At 39.4% G+C, this 22541-nt stretch overlaps 1 protein-coding gene and 1 long non-coding RNA gene across 2 annotated transcripts in view; both read right to left on the bottom strand.

Annotated features, from left to right (window-relative positions):
* The window catches only part of BTAF1 (B-TFIID TATA-box binding protein associated factor 1), a 47235-nt gene extending 34765 nt beyond the window's left edge, over nucleotides 1-12470 (bottom strand). The window contains exons 1-3 of the mRNA XM_074874984.1: nucleotides 12122-12470; nucleotides 1972-2095; nucleotides 834-948 (exon numbers count right to left, since the gene is read on the bottom strand). Of these exons, the coding sequence (XP_074731085.1) occupies nucleotides 834-948; nucleotides 1972-2095; nucleotides 12122-12135 (253 nt within the window). The 5' untranslated portion in view covers nucleotides 12136-12470. The remainder of the gene's footprint in view (nucleotides 1-833; nucleotides 949-1971; nucleotides 2096-12121) is intronic.
* Nucleotides 12471-14651: 2181 nt separating this feature from the next.
* LOC141945982 (uncharacterized) lies at nucleotides 14652-22146 on the bottom strand. Its single transcript, XR_012629694.1, has 3 exons — nucleotides 20984-22146; nucleotides 19291-19454; nucleotides 14652-14799 (listed from the first exon to the last, which is right to left on the bottom strand). It is a non-coding gene; the product is annotated as an uncharacterized LOC141945982 (long non-coding RNA).
* Nucleotides 22147-22541: the final 395 nt, after the last annotated feature.

Genomic DNA, 22541 nt, shown 5'->3' on the forward strand with positions numbered 1-22541 from the left:
TTCTGTGCATCTAAACGAGGACACGAATAAGAAAAAGTACAGAGGAGGACAAAGTTATCTGAAAGACAAAGCAGCTGTCTTGTGAGGAAAGACTGAAGAGATGGCAACTCTTCAATCTGGAAAGAAGTTGTTGGAGGAGAGCAAATACGATGGTTTACAAATATAAAGGCAGTGGATAAGGCAAATGCAGAACTTGCTTGTCTATAGCAACAGAACCAGGAGGCACTGAACAAAACAAAAATGAGATCACCAAAACAGATGAGAGTTTTGTTGTTGGTTTGGGGTTTTTTTAAACAGTGAATTTCTGGAACCTGTGCCACATAAGGTTGTTAACATAGTGCCAGCAGGTTTAGACAAAATCACTGACAATAGGTTCCTAAGTTGATAATAAAAGCAACTCCAACATCCCTAACATGACAATTTCAGATGCAGAGTGAGTACAAACAGAACAGACTTCAGCAAGCTGCCATTTCACCTCACTCAGAAAGGTGCTTTGAGCAATGGAACAGAGAAACAAAACAGTGTCTGTAAAGTATCATGACAAAGTTAATTGGTTGAAAGTTTTACCATTTTACTAGTTATTGTTCCTTTTATTTATAAAAGCTTTATGAGAATACAGAGCACACGCATGGGAATCTTAGAAGAAACAAAGGTCAGGCACATCGTTCTAACTGGATATGAACATGTAAAGCCAAAGAGGTTTACTACAGGCCATGCATATAAATGTCTATGCTCAAAAAACCAGAATGACACAGTTGCCTTAGAAAGTCTCATATCACAGTCAGTTTGCATCAGATAAACAATGAATTCTACATAATTCATTTAAGAAGCACCTTGTTTTGATCTTGGAGTTGGATTCCACTCGGGTACATTTTTCACTATTGCTTCAACAGCCTGGCCAGCTGCAATACGAGTATCCCAATTTGTACTTCTTAAATACACTAACACCTTTAAGGAGAGATAGATAAATAAATATTTGCTTAAAATGTACTTTCAGAAAATCCATCAGCTGTTATGCTCTATTAAAACACACTTAACTTTTAATGCTATGGATTAAGACAACATTCAAAACAGAAACAAAGGACAAAAAAAAAAACAAAACAAAGAAATGCCAGCAGCCTTCTACATATTGCTCACTGCTTAGTAGAACTCTTGCCATAGCCAGACATTAAGAATTTATAAGGTATATTTAATCCCATCAAACTCAACCTTGATTTCCTCCAGGTACTGAACAAGGCTTGAGACTTTTGCTTTTTGCTTTCTGAAAGAAAGTGTTCAAAAGAGATTAATAGACCTTAAAACTTTGAAGTCATTTAACCCAAGAAAAGGGACAACATAGGTCACTTGAAGCAACATGCTCTTCTAAACTAATTTACCACTTTGTCTGAAATCTGAAAAAAACTATTTCTTTCTCTGAAAGTGCTTTGATATTCATGATTCCTTGGCCACTGTATTGATTCCATCAATTGTGGTGAGGGCACCTGTTCAATAAGAGCAGAATTGAGGTCACTCAGCCATCTCCAGCTGTCAGATATAGACTATTTTTGGTGGTTTTGCTAGACTTGGCCAGATTGAAGTCTCAAACTAATGGAAATACATTTCCATTTTCCAGTCCTTTTAAAGACATGCAGCCTCCTATATTTTTAATGCTGTATCACACAAGAAACAATCTTTAAAGGCAGGAGCAGAAATTTTTATAAGGCAGTAGAGCTTCTCTTTATAGAAGAAAACCTGAAGTTACAGGAAACGCTGAATATCAATACTGAATGCAAACTGAAACCTCATTTATGTAACCATTTCAGAGGCTGACAAAACAGCAGGCTGAACAGAAGTAGTCTCCTAATTTTCTTCAGTCTCGTACATTCAAAGAACACAAGACTATGATGCCTTTTCTTCTTTCCACAGAACCCACACCCCTTTAAACTAGTTTTTTCTCACCATTAAAGAACTGAAAAAAAAAAAGATGCTTACTTTAGATAAGAGATTATTCAGTTCATGAGGATGCAGTTTCACTACTTCCCCAAGTTGCTGTGCAGCTGCTTTTCTTGTTACTGGTGTTGTACCGGTGTCCAGTAAAATAAAGAGACGATCAAGCCTAAATATGATTGACAAAAACCGAAAATGTTATGCTATTCATAGTTCAGCTGCCCATTTTTATTAATATGCCCCCACATTCTTCCATTTATCTAATGCAAACAGAAGAAATGTTTGCCTGAAGACTGTCAATTGACAGGGTGACAAATGTCCTTTTTTCCTAATAGTAAGCATAATTGTTCTAAAAGCACATTTAATTTGATAAGCAAAAAAATAACTGATAAATTGTTAGAAACATTAGTTTAAAAAAAAAGAATCTGCAGTTACAAGAAAAAAGTTCCCTTCCTTGTTCTGTGATAGAATATTTTCTATCTTGAAAAATACTGGTAAGTTGTAAATGATCTTCATCAAATTCTGTCTGATAGAGAAAGCAAAAGGTTCAACTGCTCGTGTTGTGCATTATCATTTATTTTGTAAACATAGCCTGCAATCTATAATATCAAATTCTGCTTTGCCAGGATACCACAAATTTTTACTTTTCACGTATTTTCCTCCTAACTACCTGGAATATATAAGACCAAACCTGTTGTATTTACAGCTTTGAAATAATCCAAGTCCTCTGGCCTTCCCATTAAATTCAAGAATTTAACCGGATCTGTTTTCACAGTAACTCTGTATTTAGTGAGAGAGACCCCAATCATCTATTTTCAGAATAGTTAGCTTATTTCTTGTTTAGAATTACTGAGTGAGAAAGTCATCATATACAAAAAGCACATAAAAATAGAGTCTACCTAGATAATCAAATCAATGATGGAAGTAACAAATGTTCATTATTCCCTCCCCTACAAGTGGGACAGTTAAAACTCTTTACAGAGGGCTTAGTTTATTGGGTAGTATGAGATTATTACTGAATGCGAGTCTAGAATCTGTCCACGCAGTGCAATCAGAATTGTCCCTTCTGGCCTTAATCAAAAATACTCCACCAAATATTGCAACAATATGAAGCTGGAATTTACACAGCAGTGAAGCTCACCTAGATCAGGCTAACAAAATAAGGATACAGATACCCTGAAAACCTCCCCTTCCTCAAACACATACCCTAGGTTTGAGCAAATGCAGGAAAGGACAAATGTTTTGCCTGTTAGTCTGTTGCTACTAATTACATTTCACCAAAATTGCCTTGAACATTAGTTCCAATCATTCAAAAACCAAGAACACTCCTCTTTCCAACACCACTGGATTTTGTATTTTCCTTGACATGCTTGAACCACACTTAATCCTGAGAGTATCTTATAATGTCACGCATTAGAAGCGGCAGTGCCACAGAGCCAGTAATGTCATAGAAACCCAAATTCTCTCACAACTGGAGGCACTAGATTAACTACCCATTAAATAAAAAAATTTTCTAACAGTATTGCAAATCATTCTAGTATTTTAGACACACTTCTGATATTTGCCAGCTTTGAAATAATTCTCTTCCTACTACTAAAAGAGGTAAGCCTATTTCAATTTCTGTAGCTCAAACTGGAGTTTCAATTGCTATGATTTACTAGTTAGTAAATTGTTTTAAAGAAAACCCAAACATACCTAAACCAGCAGTTTTGTGTGATTAGACAGTCAAGGAGGAAAGCAAAAGCTTTACAGATCCAACTCTTCCAAATCACTGATAGTGGACTAGTCAGGAGGAACATACCAGATACTTAGTTATTTACCAGCATTTTCTCCTTAGTACATTTGACAGTAATAACCCAACCTGATTTGCAGCACTCTGTATTGTTTAGTACAAAACGTGCTAGTTTGCAGAACCACGGCTTGCTCTAACTTGCTTGTTCTCTCATTTCTTAAACTCACCCCTTTCATTTTTCATCTCTCCATGAAACTTCAGTGTTCCATACTCAAGAAGTTTGCCATTTAGCACCACCCACTCCTTTAACTATCTAAGTATCTTTTTCTCATCTCCAAAGTGAAGCAGAATGTACAGCTTAGACCACTTCCTCAGCTAGAACCCTTCATGTGTCAAAACAGGAGGAAACCACTATGACGGCATACCCTCAAAAAAAAAAAAAAAAATCAAGCTTAATTCCAATCTTAGTTACAACACTAGATCTTCATTCCTAAAATCCACAACTTTTTGAAGTTGTACTACCTACAAAATACAGTTGTTGGCTGTTGCTTTTTTTTTTAACCTGCAATATACTTGGTTTGCAATTTGTGATTTAAAATAGTAATATGCCTAACTTACACACAAATGTAAAACAAACCAAAAAATTTTTCTATTGTCTCACATCACTATAGGAAGATTTCAGTGTTCAACCCCAGTAAAATAAATGGAAACAGGATTAGCAAATACAGCTAACAATATCTGACTAACAGTACTCCTGGTCATGCTAAACATTTTTCCTTCCCCTCCTCCAGACTTCCTTGAGGTACAATTCCAAAACAGTTAATATTTTGGAGGTATTAAAATTCTTAAATTAAGTTTTGGTATTGCTGCAGAGTATGGCAGAGCCTGAATTCTCCTGCTTTAGTTGGAAGAGTAGCACTGAGAAAGTTGCCAATTAAAATATTCGTTCTTAGTTTCATTAAGAATGAAAAAAATACTAAAAATTCTAAACAAATTAACTTTAACTACCTGCTGTTGGAAAGAAATTTCCTAAATTCTGACAAGGTTTTCATTCTCAGAACAAGCTAACAGTCTTTAAACTAGTTCTTAAAGCCAAACAGAACTAAGAGTTTTCTAGTGGCATGTGGCTTTTCTTCTTCTCATGCTAGACAGTGCTGTAAGCAGGGCACTGCATGCCTCACATCATTCACAGATGTAACATAGAAGTCAAATCAGCATGGTTGAGTGAAACGCTCTACAAGGCAGATAAAACTTCAAATTATTTTATGAAAGAGTTTCAACACAGGCTGTCAGAAAAGTTGTTCTAAGCATATGCAAGACACAAGCAAACAGGAGAAATACAGGGAGTACTTAGGGGATGAAAAAAATTAGAAAAGAAAACCAAAGAGATTTACGGGTTGTTACGAAAAATCTAAATACCAATGAATGCTAAAAATGAAATTATTTCTGAAACTACTTCTCCTCCACATTAACTGCTGCAGGTCAGAGCTTAAAAGTGAAGGATATTGTATTTTTAACTCATACGCAGTGGTTTAGATAATCCTGACTGCCATCTTCCAATCCTGAGTCAACTACATTTCATCAACAGGACAGCAACCATACACCACTGCTATGTGAACTCACGTCATATGAGCTCAATACACAGCACTAACTTGTTCAGAAGTAGATACTGTCTTCCTCTCACTTCAGAAATTTGAGATTTTCTAATCACTGCTGAAGTGTACAAGCAAGACAAAACCTGGAGCAGCAATTCAAAGTTCTTATGAACAGCATTACATTCAAATTACGTATTCTTTTCTTCTAGGAAATATATTAGCTTCTACACTGACAGAGTTCATTAGAAATGTTTCTGCCACAGACATCAATTCAGGTGCTTAAGAACTGGCATCGAGTAGCACTTGAGACACTTCAGAATGAGTCATCCACATGGGGTCAAGAGACATGACACAGGATGCAGGAGATCCTTGTCATTCTGAAGTGGGAAGGACACATCATACCATCTAAAACGGCACCAGAGACCTAGATTAGGCAAGTGAATACTCCCCACATAAATACTGCAAGTCATCAAACCCACAGCATTTCATTAAAGTACACTAGTTTTGAAAAGACTAAAGCTGGAATTCTTGCTTTCAGAACAGAACCACCTGAGAGATACTCAAGATTAACCAGCAGGTCTGCGATCAGCATATCAACTGGAACACCCACCCCGTGGGTGGAACAGATTCTTTGACCATTACACTACTACCACTGAAACAATTTTATCTAACAGTCCATCCTGCCCCCCTCCTCAATTCTTAATGAAAGATTGCAGGCAAGAATAATTCTAACCATAAACAATTTCATTTGCATTGTTATTAATCAGAATAGCAACATTGGCTGTCATGAAGAGGAACATCATCTCTCTAATCAACACTGTTACACAGAATGATTATGCATACAGGTTTAGTTCAGTTAACTAAAGGGAGCTTTGTGAATAAAAATACACAGAAAAAAATTATTGACCCCCAGTCACTAAACATAACATAACAAAAGCCTTTTGCTCTTCCAGTGCATTATTGCAGCAAAGATCACAATATAAAAAATTACAAAGGACAAACACAAGTACTTTCAAAAGAGCCACCACAACTGAATCAGTAGGACTCTCCAGGTAGCACAGCGATTCCATGTTCTAGTCACTGCTTTTCAATCAGTTTTGCATATTCAGCATTAAACTAAGTTATACATGACTGTACCCAGGCACAGTAGGCAATGTTGCAACAAATGACCTGTTCTGTTTTTCATGTTAATCCTCAGTTCTTTGCTGCCTAAAGGTATGTGTCCAAAGAGAGGGCTGATCTCCATTTCAAGGGACAGTTATCATAATACTTAAAGTGAACCTTATGGGACTCCTGAGGAAACTGGATGATGTGGATTTGAAAGCCCTTCAGCTACAGAGGAATTAGAAAACTAGTAGCAGGACAGTTAATGACCAGGTCAAGACACAGAGGTTATCAACAGCATCTCCAAAATATTTCCAAAAGCAGATGAATTGTATAAAGATCCTGATCATCCCAGTGTAAGCATCCTGACTGGACTGGGTTTTCACAGGACTTCAGATGGGAAAACTTCCAATTTGTTGATTTCAATGACTTGAGGCTTGAAAGGGACAGTGAACTGATCACTGCTGCCACTGAAGTGATCTGTTTGGACTTACACCTATGTGTGTGCCAGTATGTTTAACTGGCCAGGGAGCAGCCTCCAACAGTAAATGCCGACTGGTACAGAACAGCACATAACTATCTAAGCATATATTCTAACCCATTAAAATTGTGTGACTGTACAAAAAACCCTTAGTGGTGTAGTCCCTCGAAGACTCTAACGTCAAACTCTGCCTAGAGCTCTTTGGAAAACTGCTAGCTAGCACCCATCAGAAGAGAATACTCCTATGAGTTCACAGTATAAATCGCATTTCAACACCCAGGAGCTTCCTCCCAGGCACTATTTCTTAGTACAGAAATAGCCCAGAAACCTAGAAAACAACACTAAATTAAATTTTAGACTTGACAAGGGTTGACACACTGTGAAATTCAACCTAAGCTCTAATGGAGATGTCTTAGCTTTTCTTGTTGACCTGATAATCCTTTGGTGGCGTTTCATCATTTGGTCAAATCCCAGCTTGGTCAGCTTCACAGCTCAAATAACCCAAGCCCCTACTAAAGCACACATAAACTGTTAAATAATCAAGTAATCAGCTTTCCAATATACAATCATCAAGCAAGAGAAAAATCACTGAACAAAATTCAGAACAAAACAAAGTGTGATGATACACAAAGAATGGATTGTCATTTTACTTCTCATAGGTGAGAGCCTGTAGAGTAAACAGTTATGAAGGTGCTGCTGTGGACAACAGAGGAGTCTTCTTGTTTCCTACAGAGCAGTGGAAGGGACACCTGGAATGAAACAAGACCTCCATGACCACACCGGTCACAATATTATATACTGCATATGGAAGCCAACTGAATGCTAAAATTAGTATAATTAATTCCATATGCAATGTATATTTCATATATGATCCATAGCATTAGGCTGTACAAGTTTTATTTGTAAACTATTACATATGTATCTACATCCACCAATCCAGCCCAAAACCATATGACTAATTACGTTACAAAAGCTGTGAAAAAGAATAGGAAATTAAAACAGCTGTAAAGACATAGTAACACAAGAAGTGTATCAACAAGTTATATAGGGAATGCTTTAGTAAGAATTCCATTTCTAGCTGCTGGAGCAGGTTAGAATCCTTATCAGAGGGCAATCCTGACTTTCAAGTTTCATTTCAGTCTGCTAAGTGTCTGAGAAATTTTACAGCTCTATCTCATTTGGGCAGCAGTGCACATGCTACTTCTGCTTCCCCCCTTCCCATGACTATGCTGGCATTCCCTCCCACAAACAACAACAGGGAAGGCAGTCCACAGTTCTGGTCTTCGAGTTACTCTCCATCAATGAGAGAAGAGTTACACTATTTTTTCCCCTGCTTTGAGTCAGAACTCCTGTAATCGCATTGGTTATAGAGTGTCTACCTATTCTGATGGAACAGGCATATGCCTTTAAGTAATAATGAAAACATACTTCTTGTTCAGTTTAACCCTTGCTTTTCATGCAAGAGCAGCCATGAAGTAATACCTTCCAAACAAGCTAGAAGCTGATTCCTTTCTTTAGAAAATTTGCAATAACACCAAAAGAACATTTCTAAAAGGTACATAGGGCCCATGAAAGAGATTTTGGATAATTTTGGTACCTTGTAAGAACTTCAACCTACCAATGATGCAGTATTAAACTTGAACTGTTACATAAGTGATGATGCCAGCCAGTGCAGCCATCTGTTCTTGGGAAGTCACAGCCCTACACTTCAACAGCCAAGAGCAACATACGAGGCCCACTTATTTTCCCAGAGCTTTACTATCATAGCCTTCTGACATCATTTTTTTTTTTAAAAAAAAACCCTAAGTTCCTAATCTACATATGACCAGTTACACACAAATCCAAGTAAATGAAAACACAGAAAACTCTAGAAACTCTTATTAAACTTACATGGACCAAATTAAGAATCCTTGCAAGAGTAGCAAGTTGTTATGCTCTCCCACACTTGCTTAAGGAAGTGCCTTGAAAATACCCTGAAGAGGTAGGTTGTCTTTAAGGTATTTCAGGGTGAACTTAAAATACCTATTAAAATCAAACTGTTTATTCTTAATGCATCTTACCAGCTTCATGCATTTCATCACATTTTAAAAGCATATTTGTTCTTCTTTGTACAGTGAAGTCCATCAAAAATAGGAGAAAGCCATTAACAGCCCTGGTGTTGGAATACTGATACATGAGGTGCATTTGAACAGATAAAAGACACTGGGAAAAAAGTTTTATTAGATATTGAAAGGCACTATCAACACTTTCTTATCTACTGAAACTCAATCACGCTGAGTAACCTATAAGCATTGTTATTTCCCATAAACTGGCAGTATTATTTTTTCATGTAAAGTATATCAAAAGATCACTAGTGAGCCATTGTATTTATTCACTTGGATCATATGCTTTGTAGGAATGAAGCTAAAGCAAAACTTTTCACTTCCTTTTTTCCTTCTCAGTTCCGCTATCAAGAATTATATTCTTTTTATTAGTTATGCAAACATTACAGTACTTCATATATACTTTTAAGACCAGAGACAAGAGATAAAGCCTACAAAATTAGCTGGCACATTCACAGAAAGAACATCAATCTTCCCACCCACCTATACATACTTCTGGAGGATGGTGTTCATTAGTCTTTTCAGCATAAAACTACCAAAGAGATGAGCATATATGAAGCAACTATTCTGCAACATCTTTTGGTATGAGGTATCTACTGTTCTGCTTTTAGGTCTGTTTTCTAATGTATCACCACAGAAATGTTATATAGAAGCAGGTCTTCAGTCCGTGTAATAGCAGACTCTAAAATGAGCATGTATACATATAATGCAGAATAAAATACCAAAATCTCTTTTGTCCATAGATTACAAATAAGTGACAATTATTTTTAAGATGATCTTATTAATAACAAAGCTGCAAATTCTCAAATTTTGAAATATTTCAAAGCATTCCCTATATTTGTTCAGGTCTTCCTGAACAGACTAGGGTTTTGAGAAAGGTTTTCAATTGGCCAAACAGCAGAAGCAAAGCTTTACTAGGAAAACAACCACTTGATAATTTACTGTTTTGAGATTGTAAAAATACCCTTCCTCCCACCTACAAAAATGGTTATTTTTTAAAATATGGTTCCAATACAGAACTAACCCTAATTAAGCTTTTTGTTAATATCAGTGTTTGGTACACACTCAGCAAATACTGTGATCCTTGAAGAAAGATTAATTTGAACCAACTTCTCCCTCACTCTCTACCCTTGGTATAGTTAGAATCATTCAACAATGAAGTATTATGTTGGTCCTTCAAAAATATATAATGCAACTGTAACTACCTAGAGGAAAAGTGCAGATCTCTGCAATTAAATGAAGCTGGTACAGAAGCTGGAACAACTACACCCTTTACAGAAACATAATTACATGTCTGAAAGGAAAGGACCTTAGAAATCCAGTGTTCTGAAATAAAAGGTGAAGACAAGATTTCTTTTATTTGCAAAAGCAGCACTGGCATTGTATCATCAGTGTTCCTATGGCCCAACGGCCAAAAGGTTCATTTGTCAAGAGTTGCTGTGTAACTTCAAAGGGATACAGACAGGTTTTGCTCTATCTATTAAAAAACATGCACGAGGCTAAATTTACACAGTATCACTTCTTACAATTATAGAAACACTGGAGTTTGCCAGGAATAGCCAAGATATTACAACACTCCAAAATGTGCAATTATTTTACCTAATTTACACATGGAATTGAAACAATTCTATACCAACTCACAAGTACTACAGCACCTTTAGTGAAGTTCTATACCATACATTCAACGTGTGTAACATTTTGATCTTAAAACTGTACTCTGAAGCAATGTATCACATGCAATATTAATAACACACCAACTTTTTTAGTGCTCCCCACTGAAGCTTAGAACAAGCCTTATCCAAAGTATTTTTTTTCCTGTCAGTTAGCAGACCAAACAGGTGTTAACTAAATCTTTGCATAGAGCACTACTGCTTTTCACTAAGCACACGTGGTTTTACAGAAACACTGTTAACAATGTGAAACCAATCTTTATAGTAGACACAACTTCAGCATACAGCTGAAAAACTGTATCTTGATATTCCAGTTAGCCCCTGTATCACACGTACATTAGCACAGTTTAAGCAGACTGCCCCAGACCTAAGGTAATTAGACTGCTACTCTGTTTTACATGATGGCTTACAGTACTATTTCAATGGACATAGTAGTCTTGTCACAGCAATCCTTACTACTTCCAGATTCTTATGGACACCTTTGAAAAAAACAACCAAACTAACAGATAACAAAAAATAACAGTAGAGTAAGATAAAGGGATAGTCTGCAGAAATTACAAAGCTCAAACTAAAACACCTGCTACCAGAAGTCTTAAAAAGCGTATTGCTACTATAAATTTTGATTAATAACAGATTTCCGCTATAGATGTACACACCTTTACTTTGCTACATAGAATTGTAAGCTATTCACATTGAGCTTCAGAAACAGAATTTACTTTTGTTACAGCACTTCAGAAGTACATATACTACCCAACACGTGACTTGAAGCTAATCTATCACAAGGTTAATTTGGATTTATGGTTTCAAATATCCTGTTAGGAAGCTTAACATACTTATTTCACACACACACCAAAAAAAAAAAAAGATGGCAGGAATTTGTGCTCAGCATTTTTTATAAAACAGCTCTATTAAGACATGCCTCTGTATCTGTGAATACTTTAAACGCTGGCACACCCCAACGCACATGTGTGTAAGCAGATACTACCCAACATCTTGAGGCTGAGCCAGAACACACGAATCACTTTTCTGCATAGAAGCCTGCTTTATTTCTGTTACTTTACAACTAAGTGCTCTGAAAGGCAAAACGGTTTCTTGCCAGTTTTTGAGACTCGATATCGTTATCCCCTATTCCCTAGCAGTTTAACCCAAAGAAGGACTGGCCAACAAAACGAAGGCGTCGAATTCAAGAGGAAGCCTGAGAGGCCCCAAGCAGAGGCCTGAGGAAGGGACGGGGCTTCTGTGTGCGCCAGGCACGGGAGCTACCCCAGGCCAGGAAGCAAACCCAGGCGCCGGAGCACGCAGGCACCCCCAAACCCTACCAAGGCGGCCACGCCGCCGAGGAGCACGGACACCGCGACGAGGCCGCCGCAGGCTCCCAAAGCGAGAGGAGGTGGAAACCGGCCACCCCACTCCACCCCCGCACCCCCCGAAGCCTGGCCACACGGAGGGCCGGGGACTCCGGGCCGCCGCTGCCGGCCCTCCTTCCGCCACCCTTCCCGCGTCCTACCGACCTGGAGACGGCCATGGCCGCCCGGAGCTGGGCCTCGCTGGAGGCGAGCGGCGGGACAGCAGGCGGGGGGGGGCCGGCGCCGCTCTCCCAGGGAGGAGAGCGCAGGGCCTAGCTCGGGCCTCTCGGGCGCCGCACCCGGCCTCGGCCCCGCCGGTGATCCGCGGGGAGCGGCTGAGCGCAGCTGTAGCCGGCAACGATCAGAGTCCCGCTCCCCCTGGGGGGGCAGCAGCGGCGCGGGCGGGAATAGTGCACAACCCTCGGAGCACGAGTTAAAGCTTCTATTCCCCCATCGCCGGGGCGAAGCCCAATGCCTGGTTTTATACGAGCAGCCATCTTGTATTTATTCCCTTCCTCCATGATAGCCGCTTCCTGATTGGCAAGAGCTCCCGGACGCAGCCAATGGAGAGAGCGCTTCTAAGAGCAAGGAGGGCGGGCTCACGCAGCGCCCGGACTGAGCAGGACCGGCCATGGAGCCTGCCGAGCCGGCTGGGGGGGGTGGGGGGCCCCCCAGCCTCCGGCGGGACGTACCATCCGCACGGCTGTAGAGGGAGGCTCAAAGGAGAGCGCCCCAGTCCCTCGCCCCGCAGGGAGAAGGGAGGCGCCGGAACGCGAAGTACGCGCGTTTTCTTGCCAGTCCACCGGGCGGTCGCACTTCTCTGCCGCCAGCATGGCAGGACGGGTCGGCCAGGAACTCCGCGAGCTCGCGCCGCCCTCCCCCCTCGCCGGGGTGCGCTGCCCCTCGGCTTACGCCCGGTGCTGCGGCTCGGACGCTCGGCCCGCGGAAAGACTACGGCTCCCGGCGTGCAGCGCGCTCAGCGCCGCGCCCCCTGCGCGGGGACGCAGCCCCGGCGCCTCCGGGGACCGGACTGGGCCGGGCTGAGGGGGTGGCCGCCCCCGCCCTCCGGCCCCCAGGCAGGGCACTGGGGCGGATGGTGGCCTCTCGGCGGCTCGCTTCGGTTACCGACAAGGGTTTATTAACCGGCACCAGCCCCACCCCAGGCAGCAAAGGCGCTCTCCGCGGCGCGGCCCAGTAACTGACCGCGCTTCCCTCCACTTCATACCACCTCCTTCTCCCCTGAGGCAACCGGCCCGTCGTCCCGGCCCGGCGGGGCTCCGGGCTGCCTGCAGCGCGGAACGGGGCTTGGAGACCCCCGGGGTCCCACCCGGCAGTCTTCCGGAGGGCGTGTGCTCTGGGCCGCTGGCCGCAGTTTCCCTTAACTCTTAGGAAAGAAGACGGGGCTCCAAGTGCATGCTATCGGCTTCGATCAGATCCAGAGAAACACAAATTAACAAATCGGCCTTTGACTAATCATTTAAATTAATGATCCCAGACAGGATTTAGCTGACGTACACAACCTTTCATGTGATAAGTTGAAAACACAATAATGAATTTTTCTTTCCTGTTAGTGATGCATAAACTTGCATAAATAAATGAATTTGCATAATACTGTATGATAAAGTTTTTCTCTAAAGCCCATTGTGGTGCGTATTTCACACCAAACCTTTCTATAGGGACTTTTGTTTGCCCCAGCCTTTCTATTGGATGGTTTCCCTTTCCCTGTAGTAGTTAACTCTTCGTGTAGGGGTTCGCTCATTCATTCCCTGCTAACACAGGCATATTCCAAATAGACATACGAATGCCATCTGCATGGTCACTGTGCTTTTATAGTTCTTTAAACAAGACATGAGTACATAATACCTCAATCTGTTCTTATCCATGTGGGCCCTGCCTATACTTGAGACCTCTAGAAAGGTTTGTGCCAGGTGCCTCTTTCCAGTCGGCTCCCGCTCCTGCCCTTTGGTGGGAGCTCTGTGGTGACTGCGAGCTGGAATCAAAGTGGCAACCAAACATCAGCAATATGAGTGAGCCCAAGGCCTCTGCATCACAGAATGTGGCCAGAGCAAACCACAGACTTCATTTTCAGTGGTAGAAATGGTTTTTGTCACAGTGCTACACTCAGTGACCCGGATAATGCCTTTTCTCTTCCTTGTCATGGCTCTGATGTAGTAACTACCTTTAGATTAGCTCAATATGCCTCCTATAGCAGAATACACAAAAAGATACAGTGGGTTTAGTTGGAGGCCAAGAGCCTCTTCCTGAAGTATGCCAAAACTACACGCACCTTCCTTTCTGCCATTATATGCCATCATGTGTTGCAGGTGCATCTGCCTAGGTCCCTGACCCATGATCCGAGGCACATGTCTGCTCCTGTCCCATGTATGTACATGTTTTCACATGATGGGGTGCCTGCTATTTAGCCACGTGATGGGGAGGAACAGCAGGGAGTTGGCGTAGGGAGCAGCAAGGAGCAGGCTGAGGGTGGATATATTTGTCTTGCATGTTCGATGCTGTTGACATGGATGTATAGCAAACATCCCTGATAATATTTCCACATTTGTTTAGCCAGGAATCCACAGCCATCCTGTCCTGCTGTAGGCATTATTGAAATGACCCTCAGGGCCTATTTCCAATTCTAACACCCTTAAAAACATTTTGTGCATTGTTTTAATAGCAGTCAAGGCAGAGGGCACATCAAACATGCAATAAAATTTGTTTTGAACAGCTCCACGGGGGTTATCCTACCTGATAAAAATAAGTGCAGGGAAAATACTGGTGGTAGGTGGTATGCACCAAGTACTTGCTGAAATGATGATAAACTGCAGTCCAAGCAAAACAATCTGCAAAAGACAGAAAGAATGATCTGTTATTTACCTAATAGTAGGCATTCTGTACTGAAACACAATTCATTCAAATGTCGCACCATATATTTTTATATTTTGATGTGACGTTTATGTAAAGCACATCGTTACTTAACTATTCACCTGTATCTTCTGCTCAATCCTCTTCCTACACCCTATGAAAACCATTTCTTTGTCCATGCATCTATTCACCTGCTCCGTAAGTCATACCAATCCTTTTTGCATGTTTGGTTTGGACCCATTTTTCAAGGAGTAGCCATACATTTTCTCCTGTTTCTTTTCACATAGGTTAAAAGAATCTCCCCTGCAAATCTGTGTGCCAGTACTCTCTCAAACCTGTTCCTGAATTAGATAAAACTCATTAATTTCCAGTCAGTTGGTATGTTATGATCATTACTTCCTGCACTGATCTCAATGATTTTTGTTTTCCTCCTCCTGCCAACTGTGTCCACCTGTGAACTCTTATTGCTTAGTCTGCAGATTCACAGCGACTGCAGCTTTCTTATTTGCTATGTATGACTACAGAGCCTAGGGAAAAAATGGTGCAGTCTCCCAAGTACTACAGCTGTGCAAATAGTAGATGACGGAGGCACAGTTTTCCTGGTGGAATCCCTCCTGATTAGACCTGACATACCATAATCTTCTACATGTTCTAGTCTTCTAGTTTTATTTTTCCAGAGGTTTTTTTGTGTCCTGGAGGTTTGTAGATTTGTATTACTTATGATCACACCAGCCTCTCTATAACTGTAGGTATAATATTTGATACCTCCTAGTCTGGTAAAAAAGACTATTTTCATAATAGTTTGCACCTATTTTAGTGGCTGTCTTACTTGATCTCTGAATTCCCTTGGAAATCTTGTCTGAAGAGAAGCTAGTCTTAGAAGCTTGTCCTTGTTTAGCAGTTTGTTCAGACATCTCTGCTGGTATCTTAATCACTATCATTATTTTGATTATCTGGGGGAAAATTGCTCTGAGATAAATTTATGTATTACGATCTTATGCAGGTAAATTGTGCAGGTTCTTTGCAACCTGAATTTCTTAATGATGCGTTCTGTTCTGAGGTCTGCAAACTAACAAGTTATCTAGTAAGCCATTTCTAACATACCTTAAAATTCTTATTTATTTTTATATATTTGTTTCTTCTTCAAGTATTATTTAATCTTACTAGTTTTTATTTTACACTTTATCTCTGTAGCTTAGGCCCCTTTTTACTGGTGTCACTAAAATCAGATGTCTGATTGCTGAAGGATCTTTTTTTTCCTTGAATAATCTCTTGTTTCTTGCTAATTAATACTTTTTATTGCTATTCTGCTTTTTTTTTTTTAATTTAAATGTGTATTTGTTTTTTATCATCTAAGCTTCACTAGTTTCCATGCCAACTGTCATTGTCTCATTTTTACTCCAAGGAAATTTTTGACTAGCTGCATAACCTTCTTGAAAGCCTCCTTAAAAAGTGGCAACTTGTACACGGTCTTCCTTTTAAATTCTTTACCATAAGTAATGATGGCTGGAGGCTTGATGCTAACTGATAGCTCTCCTAGTCCAAAAAGCACCTCAGAGGTACCAATGAAATGTTGTATTCTGAGACAAATCAGGGTGAAGGCACTGCCACCCACAACACAGATTAGCAACATTTGTGAAAAAAGTTTAATGGGCTCCGATTTCTCAACATCAAACAGGATTGTAATAACAATCAGTTAGTGAAAATCACCAACATCTAAAAGGTTCCAAATGTCACCAGAGTTGTATAATTATCTCATTAGAATTCATTACCTCTGATCATATTTAATGCTGTACATTCAGGAAAAATTTCCTGAAGGAGAGGCTCCTGATACAACAAATAGAGAGAAAAGACTTGTGATTCTCTTTTGTGGCCTTCTGTTCCCAGGGATTTCATCTCATGAGATTGCATAGACTTGTTCAGAAGTGTTGTTCCTTGCCCATCTCCATTATCTCCATTATAAACAGATATTCTGTCCAACTGATCAACCTTGTTGTACAAGGTTGTACAACAACCTCATTTTTGTTAGCCATGGTCTGTAATTTTGCCAGCATTTAGTCCTATCATCTCAAAATTCTCATTTTGTAACTCAGCTCTACTTTCCACCCAATTACTGATATTCTTTGGATACACTTTATGTATGAAAACTGGAAGTTTCTTAGTTTACTGTCTAGATGTTATCCATACTCTTGATTTAAGTAAATATTTTATAGTTTGTGTAGTTTATTGTTCCTGTGGCATGTTTTTTAGGAAATGGTATTTCGTACAGTTGTTCTTTTTTTCCAAACAAACTTTTATGTTTACATTTAAATCCTCCCTCTTTTCCCCTCTCTCTGCATTAGTAATTATACCACTTCCTATGTCAAGAAAGTGACTAAAATATATGTACCTTCACTAAATCTAGTTTATGAACTCTGAAGTATTAGGAGATTAACAGTAGTACCTCACATGGACAATTACATCTTTATACCTGATCTCTCACTGACATTCAGGAGAGCAGAGATCTCCATTTATAGATATACATATATAAAAATGAATTTAATATTTCAATCCAGAAAGAAGACTGAAGGGGAGAAAAGCTCCTGTCAAGTATCTAAGTGGGTTTTTTGGATCAAGGTAACAGGTGAAAATGAGCCACAGTTAGAGACAGAGAGGAAATAATGAGGTCAAACTCTTCCTATAAATCTACAGGTCTTTCTACATAGACCTGTGAAAAAATGCAACATGAAAATAACACGAGAGAAACAAGTAGAGACCTTTTATTAAGGTCTTCTATTATTTAAGCTTGTGTGGGTGCAAGTTTTTTTTCCTTTGTTTAATTTCAGTAGTCAGATTGTTCTTTTTTTCAGGAGCTAAGGCAAGAGGGACATTAGCCTGTGCGGTTAAAAAAAAAAAAAGTGCATATAATTCCAGTGTGCACAAACTGAATACAAAGAGCATAAATAGAAAAGCACCTCTGTCATCAGGGACATAAGGATTCAGAAACACACTATAATGCTGAATAAACAGGGCCAGAGGTTTCACATCTAGTCCAGCTCTTTCCAAAAGCTGTTGCTTTTCAAAGATAGAAAAGAAAGCTAATCTGTGGCCATCATCACAAGTTCTGCTGCAGTTAATGAGTTCAAATTAGATTTAAAAACAAGTCTGGTGGACACATCCTTTGCTCTCTATATACTTTATTATAACTGCTATATTAAATGATAGAAAATAATGGTTTTATTTTATTTTAATTTGTAAATACAGAATATTTTAGGCCCATTAAAGATTTATGGTGTGTAACTTCTGAAAATCAGAATTTACTATTCACCATATACCAGAATTACTATTAAATAGGTCCAACAGGATGTAGATACCAGGATATGGTGGTCTCATTTTTCATCTGGGGTGTGCAGACAAGGATGAATGAGCTGCATTCACTTTGAAATACCAGTTTACACTTTTCTTCTGTTTACTATGTGCATACCAAAAATGGATTGAGATGTGATTAACAGGTATCAACAACAGCTTGTACTCTCTTATCTTCTCCTTAAAGGGTTAATTTTGCTGTATAGACTTCTGTTTGGTAGTCTAACTCACAAAGTAAAAATTTCTCTCTGTTTATGTTAGAAGAGGTCCTTTGAAGAACTGCATAAGGATCATCCTCATCTGTGTCAACTTCTAAGTTTATCTATCTTGGGGGCTCTTTCATCTTCCTTTGTGGAACATTCTGTCCTGAACGTTCCTCATAAAGGAAGAAAACGTCTCCTGTTTTCAGTGTGATTCTGCATTGAGTTGCTTGTTGTACTTTTTAGAGGCAGTTACTTCAGATTTGTTTGTTACACTTCTAATTCATAACTGTAAGTTTTGTGTGATGGGTACAGTAATAGCAACACTATAGTGCTTTGATACTGTCCTGAAGGTGTGCAATAAAACAGGTATGTATTTGTAATAAACAAATCGGATTTGATTCTCAGATTCCTCAAATGATGGCATTCTTCATATGCAGTAAAAACCTAGCTTGTTTTCAATGTGTGAAACACATTTGTGGAGTAGTTTCTTACTTGATTATCTGAAATGCTCTTTGGATTCTGGAGGGAGTATCTTCAGGATATTATACTACACATAGACTAGATTTAAAGCTTAAAGGGAAGCCTTAATTAGTTTTAAGCTACCACATGACTTTATTGCAGGATTAGAGGTCTGAGTCCTCCTGTATGTTTTTGATAAGTGTTATTTGCATCAGCATGGCGCACGCAGAGCCACAGGCACCGCTTAGAAGACCCAGATAAGAAGTTGCCAGGAACTCCTCCTCCAGCATATTCAGTAATCTTTCACCAGCTTTTTACACATGCATCTTGTGCACATTTCTTTCCTCACACTGATAACTCTCTCCTCCTGACATTTTAATTTTCATTTTCTCTCCTCCTTCATTTTTCTCTTTTAAAATATTTTCTTGTCCTCTCTCTCCCATGTCCCCATGGTATTCTCACCTCAGGAGGAAGCAGAACCAAGTTGTCTCCTCACATCGTTCCTTTTTGTCATCTGTTTTTTCTGACTCCCCACAAGAAGGAGGAAGAGATCTGCAGGTTTGGTAATTGTCCACTGGAACCAGTAAAGCACAGTCTGCTGACAAGTGGAGCAAGTAATAGTCAGCCTGGAGAGGAAGCAAACACTAGTGGTTGATAACAACATGGAAGCTATTGCTTTTTGTTTGCACACACGTTTTAAATAAACTGCTGTTCACAGTGGCCCGGGATTCATATCCCCTTGCTGAACACCAGACAGGGAATACATCCCTTCTTTCCCCAGCACTGAGCAGATTCTAAACCACAAATGATCTTTGAGTGTCTGCATTTCTGGATGCCTCACATGAGACAATTTAAGAAGGAACTGATCTTCAGAAGCTAGTGCTCAGGTCATTTAACCACTGGCCCCGGCACACTGGTTGTAGTAGTGCACCCTAAATTTGAATCATAACACATCACTGATCACTTTTGCACATGAAAAAAAACCTGCAGCTTGCTAGTAGTTACTTTAGATGCAAATAAACAGGAAAGGATCCTAATTGTACTTGTGGTTCTTTGTAGGTCATTTAGCTTTTCCCCAGCTGCTAGAAAAGTAGTCAAATGCAAATCTTTCTAGCCCTTTTTTAGAAAACTGTTTATTCTTCATATGCAAAACTGAATTAGCTGTACATGTAATGCAGAATTCTACATATAAATTTAGTTGTATCCCTGTGTTCTAGTTTTCTGCTGGAGCTGACCTCTCTTTCTCCCAAGATCTTCTTGGGAATCAGCCTTTTGCATGGAGCTCAACTGAACTTTCTCCCAGCACTTTCCAGGAACCACCTGAACATTTCCTAACTCACTACGACCATACCTCAGGGTGAGTTGGCCCCATGGCTTCACCACCCAACAAAAATCAGGCCTCCAATTAAATCATGACTTCAGGACAGCAACAAAAAAAGAAGTTTTCTGTGAGTTCAGAGTTCAACAGTTACATATATTAAAAATCTTAGAACTCCTTCAAATAGTTTTGTGCTACCTCTGGATTTTCTGTGTTTTTCTTCAAGATTACACACTCAGGACAGTGGGAAACCAACACTGACTATCTAAGCCTTGCTTTTTATTGCTCTGTGATAGAACAACAGCTATTTCTAGGTTTGCTGAGAACATACACAAAAAAAGCCAGCAAGATATTATGACATTTTTGTAGAACTGTGGAATAAGTAAAAGTGTTGGGGCTTTTTTGTGTGATTTTTTTTTTAAATGAATGCCACTGTAATACAATAGTCAGTTAAAAACCAAAAAGCATTTAATTTCATTCTCCACCATGTGGATCAATTAGTAATTGACTACTACAGATGCAAATATGCAGTGATGACTCAGCTGTGGAATTTGAGATAAATGTCAGTAACAGTTTGTAATGTATTATGTGGGCTTAGCTCTGCCTAATTCTATTAGGAACAATAGGTTGGAAAGCCTTGTCCTAAATTCTAAAAAGAATATACAAGCCCAACTTTGGCTATCTTTATATAGCCATGTCAAAGCCATTTGTGAAAACATCATGTCTATTAATTTTGCTTGAAAAGAGAAATCCAACATAGTTAGGAAAGTGATGTTTACTTTTTCGGGTAACGGGAATTATACCATCTGAGTCTCAAAGGGTCCTGCAAAAGCTGACCTGGTAACAGCTAGTGCTGATCCTGACTTCTTATGTCACATTTCTCTTTGCGCTGAGCTTTCCAATGCACCAGCTTTTCAGCTCTCCACCGAGTCCTAGTACCCCCAGTCTGAAGTAACAAAGGATTGGCTGTAGGGTCACTTCAATCCTAAAAAACATAATTCAACCCCCAAAACAAAAATGTGAAGAGCAAATGTTTGCTCTTTATTCACTTCATGAATACTGCATACATAGTATTAAAAAAACCCCAAATGCTTGTAATACCAGAATACCAGGAAGAGGTGGGATTTTTGGTTGTTTTTTTAAAAGAATATGGCAATCTAGCAGTCCATGTTGCAGATCTTCCTTGCCTCCAAATAAAGAAGCCTAGATAAAGATTCTCAGCTTACCTCTCATTTAAATAAAATTTAAAAAAAAAAGGCAAGTGAAGGAACAAATGCCTTTCCTTAACATCTAGTGCTCAGTTCCACAACCAGTTTATATAGTTTCATTCCTGAGACCACATGAAAGAGGCTCACAATCAGAGATTTAATGAGAAATAAAATTGACTAGCTGCTGTGAAAATGAGAAAACTATTTACTTTGTGCAATGAACAAAGCCAAAGCTGTTCTACCAGTTGGAAAGGCAATGAAGCATTTGCAGTTTGAATTTATATCCACAGAATCTTTTGATTTGGGGAACTTTTTGCATGTGATACAAAGCAACAGATTGCCAGATGTTCCACACTTTTGAAATCTAGTCCTTATTTAAGTAGTCATAGAACCACAAATTCAGAAGTCTATGCTGCTCCTAAAAGGCAAAAAAACTATGTGGGTCCTGGCTACAAACACTTTTTTTTCAGTTTTCTAGTATATACCTACACCCTCTGACTTTATGCTTTACAACTATGCTGCTTTTAAGGCAGTTTCTGAACTGCATGAGTTAAGTATCTAGCATTCATTTTAACTGTTTATTTTAATATCATGGTCTAGCTTTATCCTTATTTACCGTGATGTCTTTCAAAAATATGAACTAATTAAAATGTAATAATAATGAAAAATACAATTTTAAAAATTTGCCTAAGTATTACATTAATACTGTTTTCCATCCTATGAACTAAGATTTCTTTATCCACAGTAGGAGCTGTTGGTGCTAGTGTGCAGCTGCTGGCATGAATTCAGTTACTGTTTGTAGCACTACCTTCTTGAGACCCACTGAAGTGGCAGTTCAGAGGAGACTGTTCAATACATGATTCTTAAAAGTAACTTACCTGAAGAGGTTATTCTTCTATTCTGATTACATTACTCTGCTGTGCTGTAAAAAGAAACTAGTGAAAAGTAGAACTGGAGAGTAAGACAGGTATGACTGAAAAACTAGGAAGTGTCAGTATATAGGCACCAGTGATCTTGGCCAGTTGAGACAGGTAAACTGGTAATACATGAGCTACCTCATTGGGGTGTGTTGCTGAGAAAATTGTAAAATTTACCTGCACTGGGCTATTCTGAAACATATATAACCTATGGGATCAAGAAAAAATACACAATCAGGATGGGATATTCAGATTACTGAAAAGCAAGTT

The sequence above is a fragment of the Strix uralensis genome, chromosome 7, assembly GCF_047716275.1.
Source record: "Strix uralensis isolate ZFMK-TIS-50842 chromosome 7, bStrUra1, whole genome shotgun sequence".
Taxonomy (NCBI): domain Eukaryota; kingdom Metazoa; phylum Chordata; class Aves; order Strigiformes; family Strigidae; genus Strix; species Strix uralensis.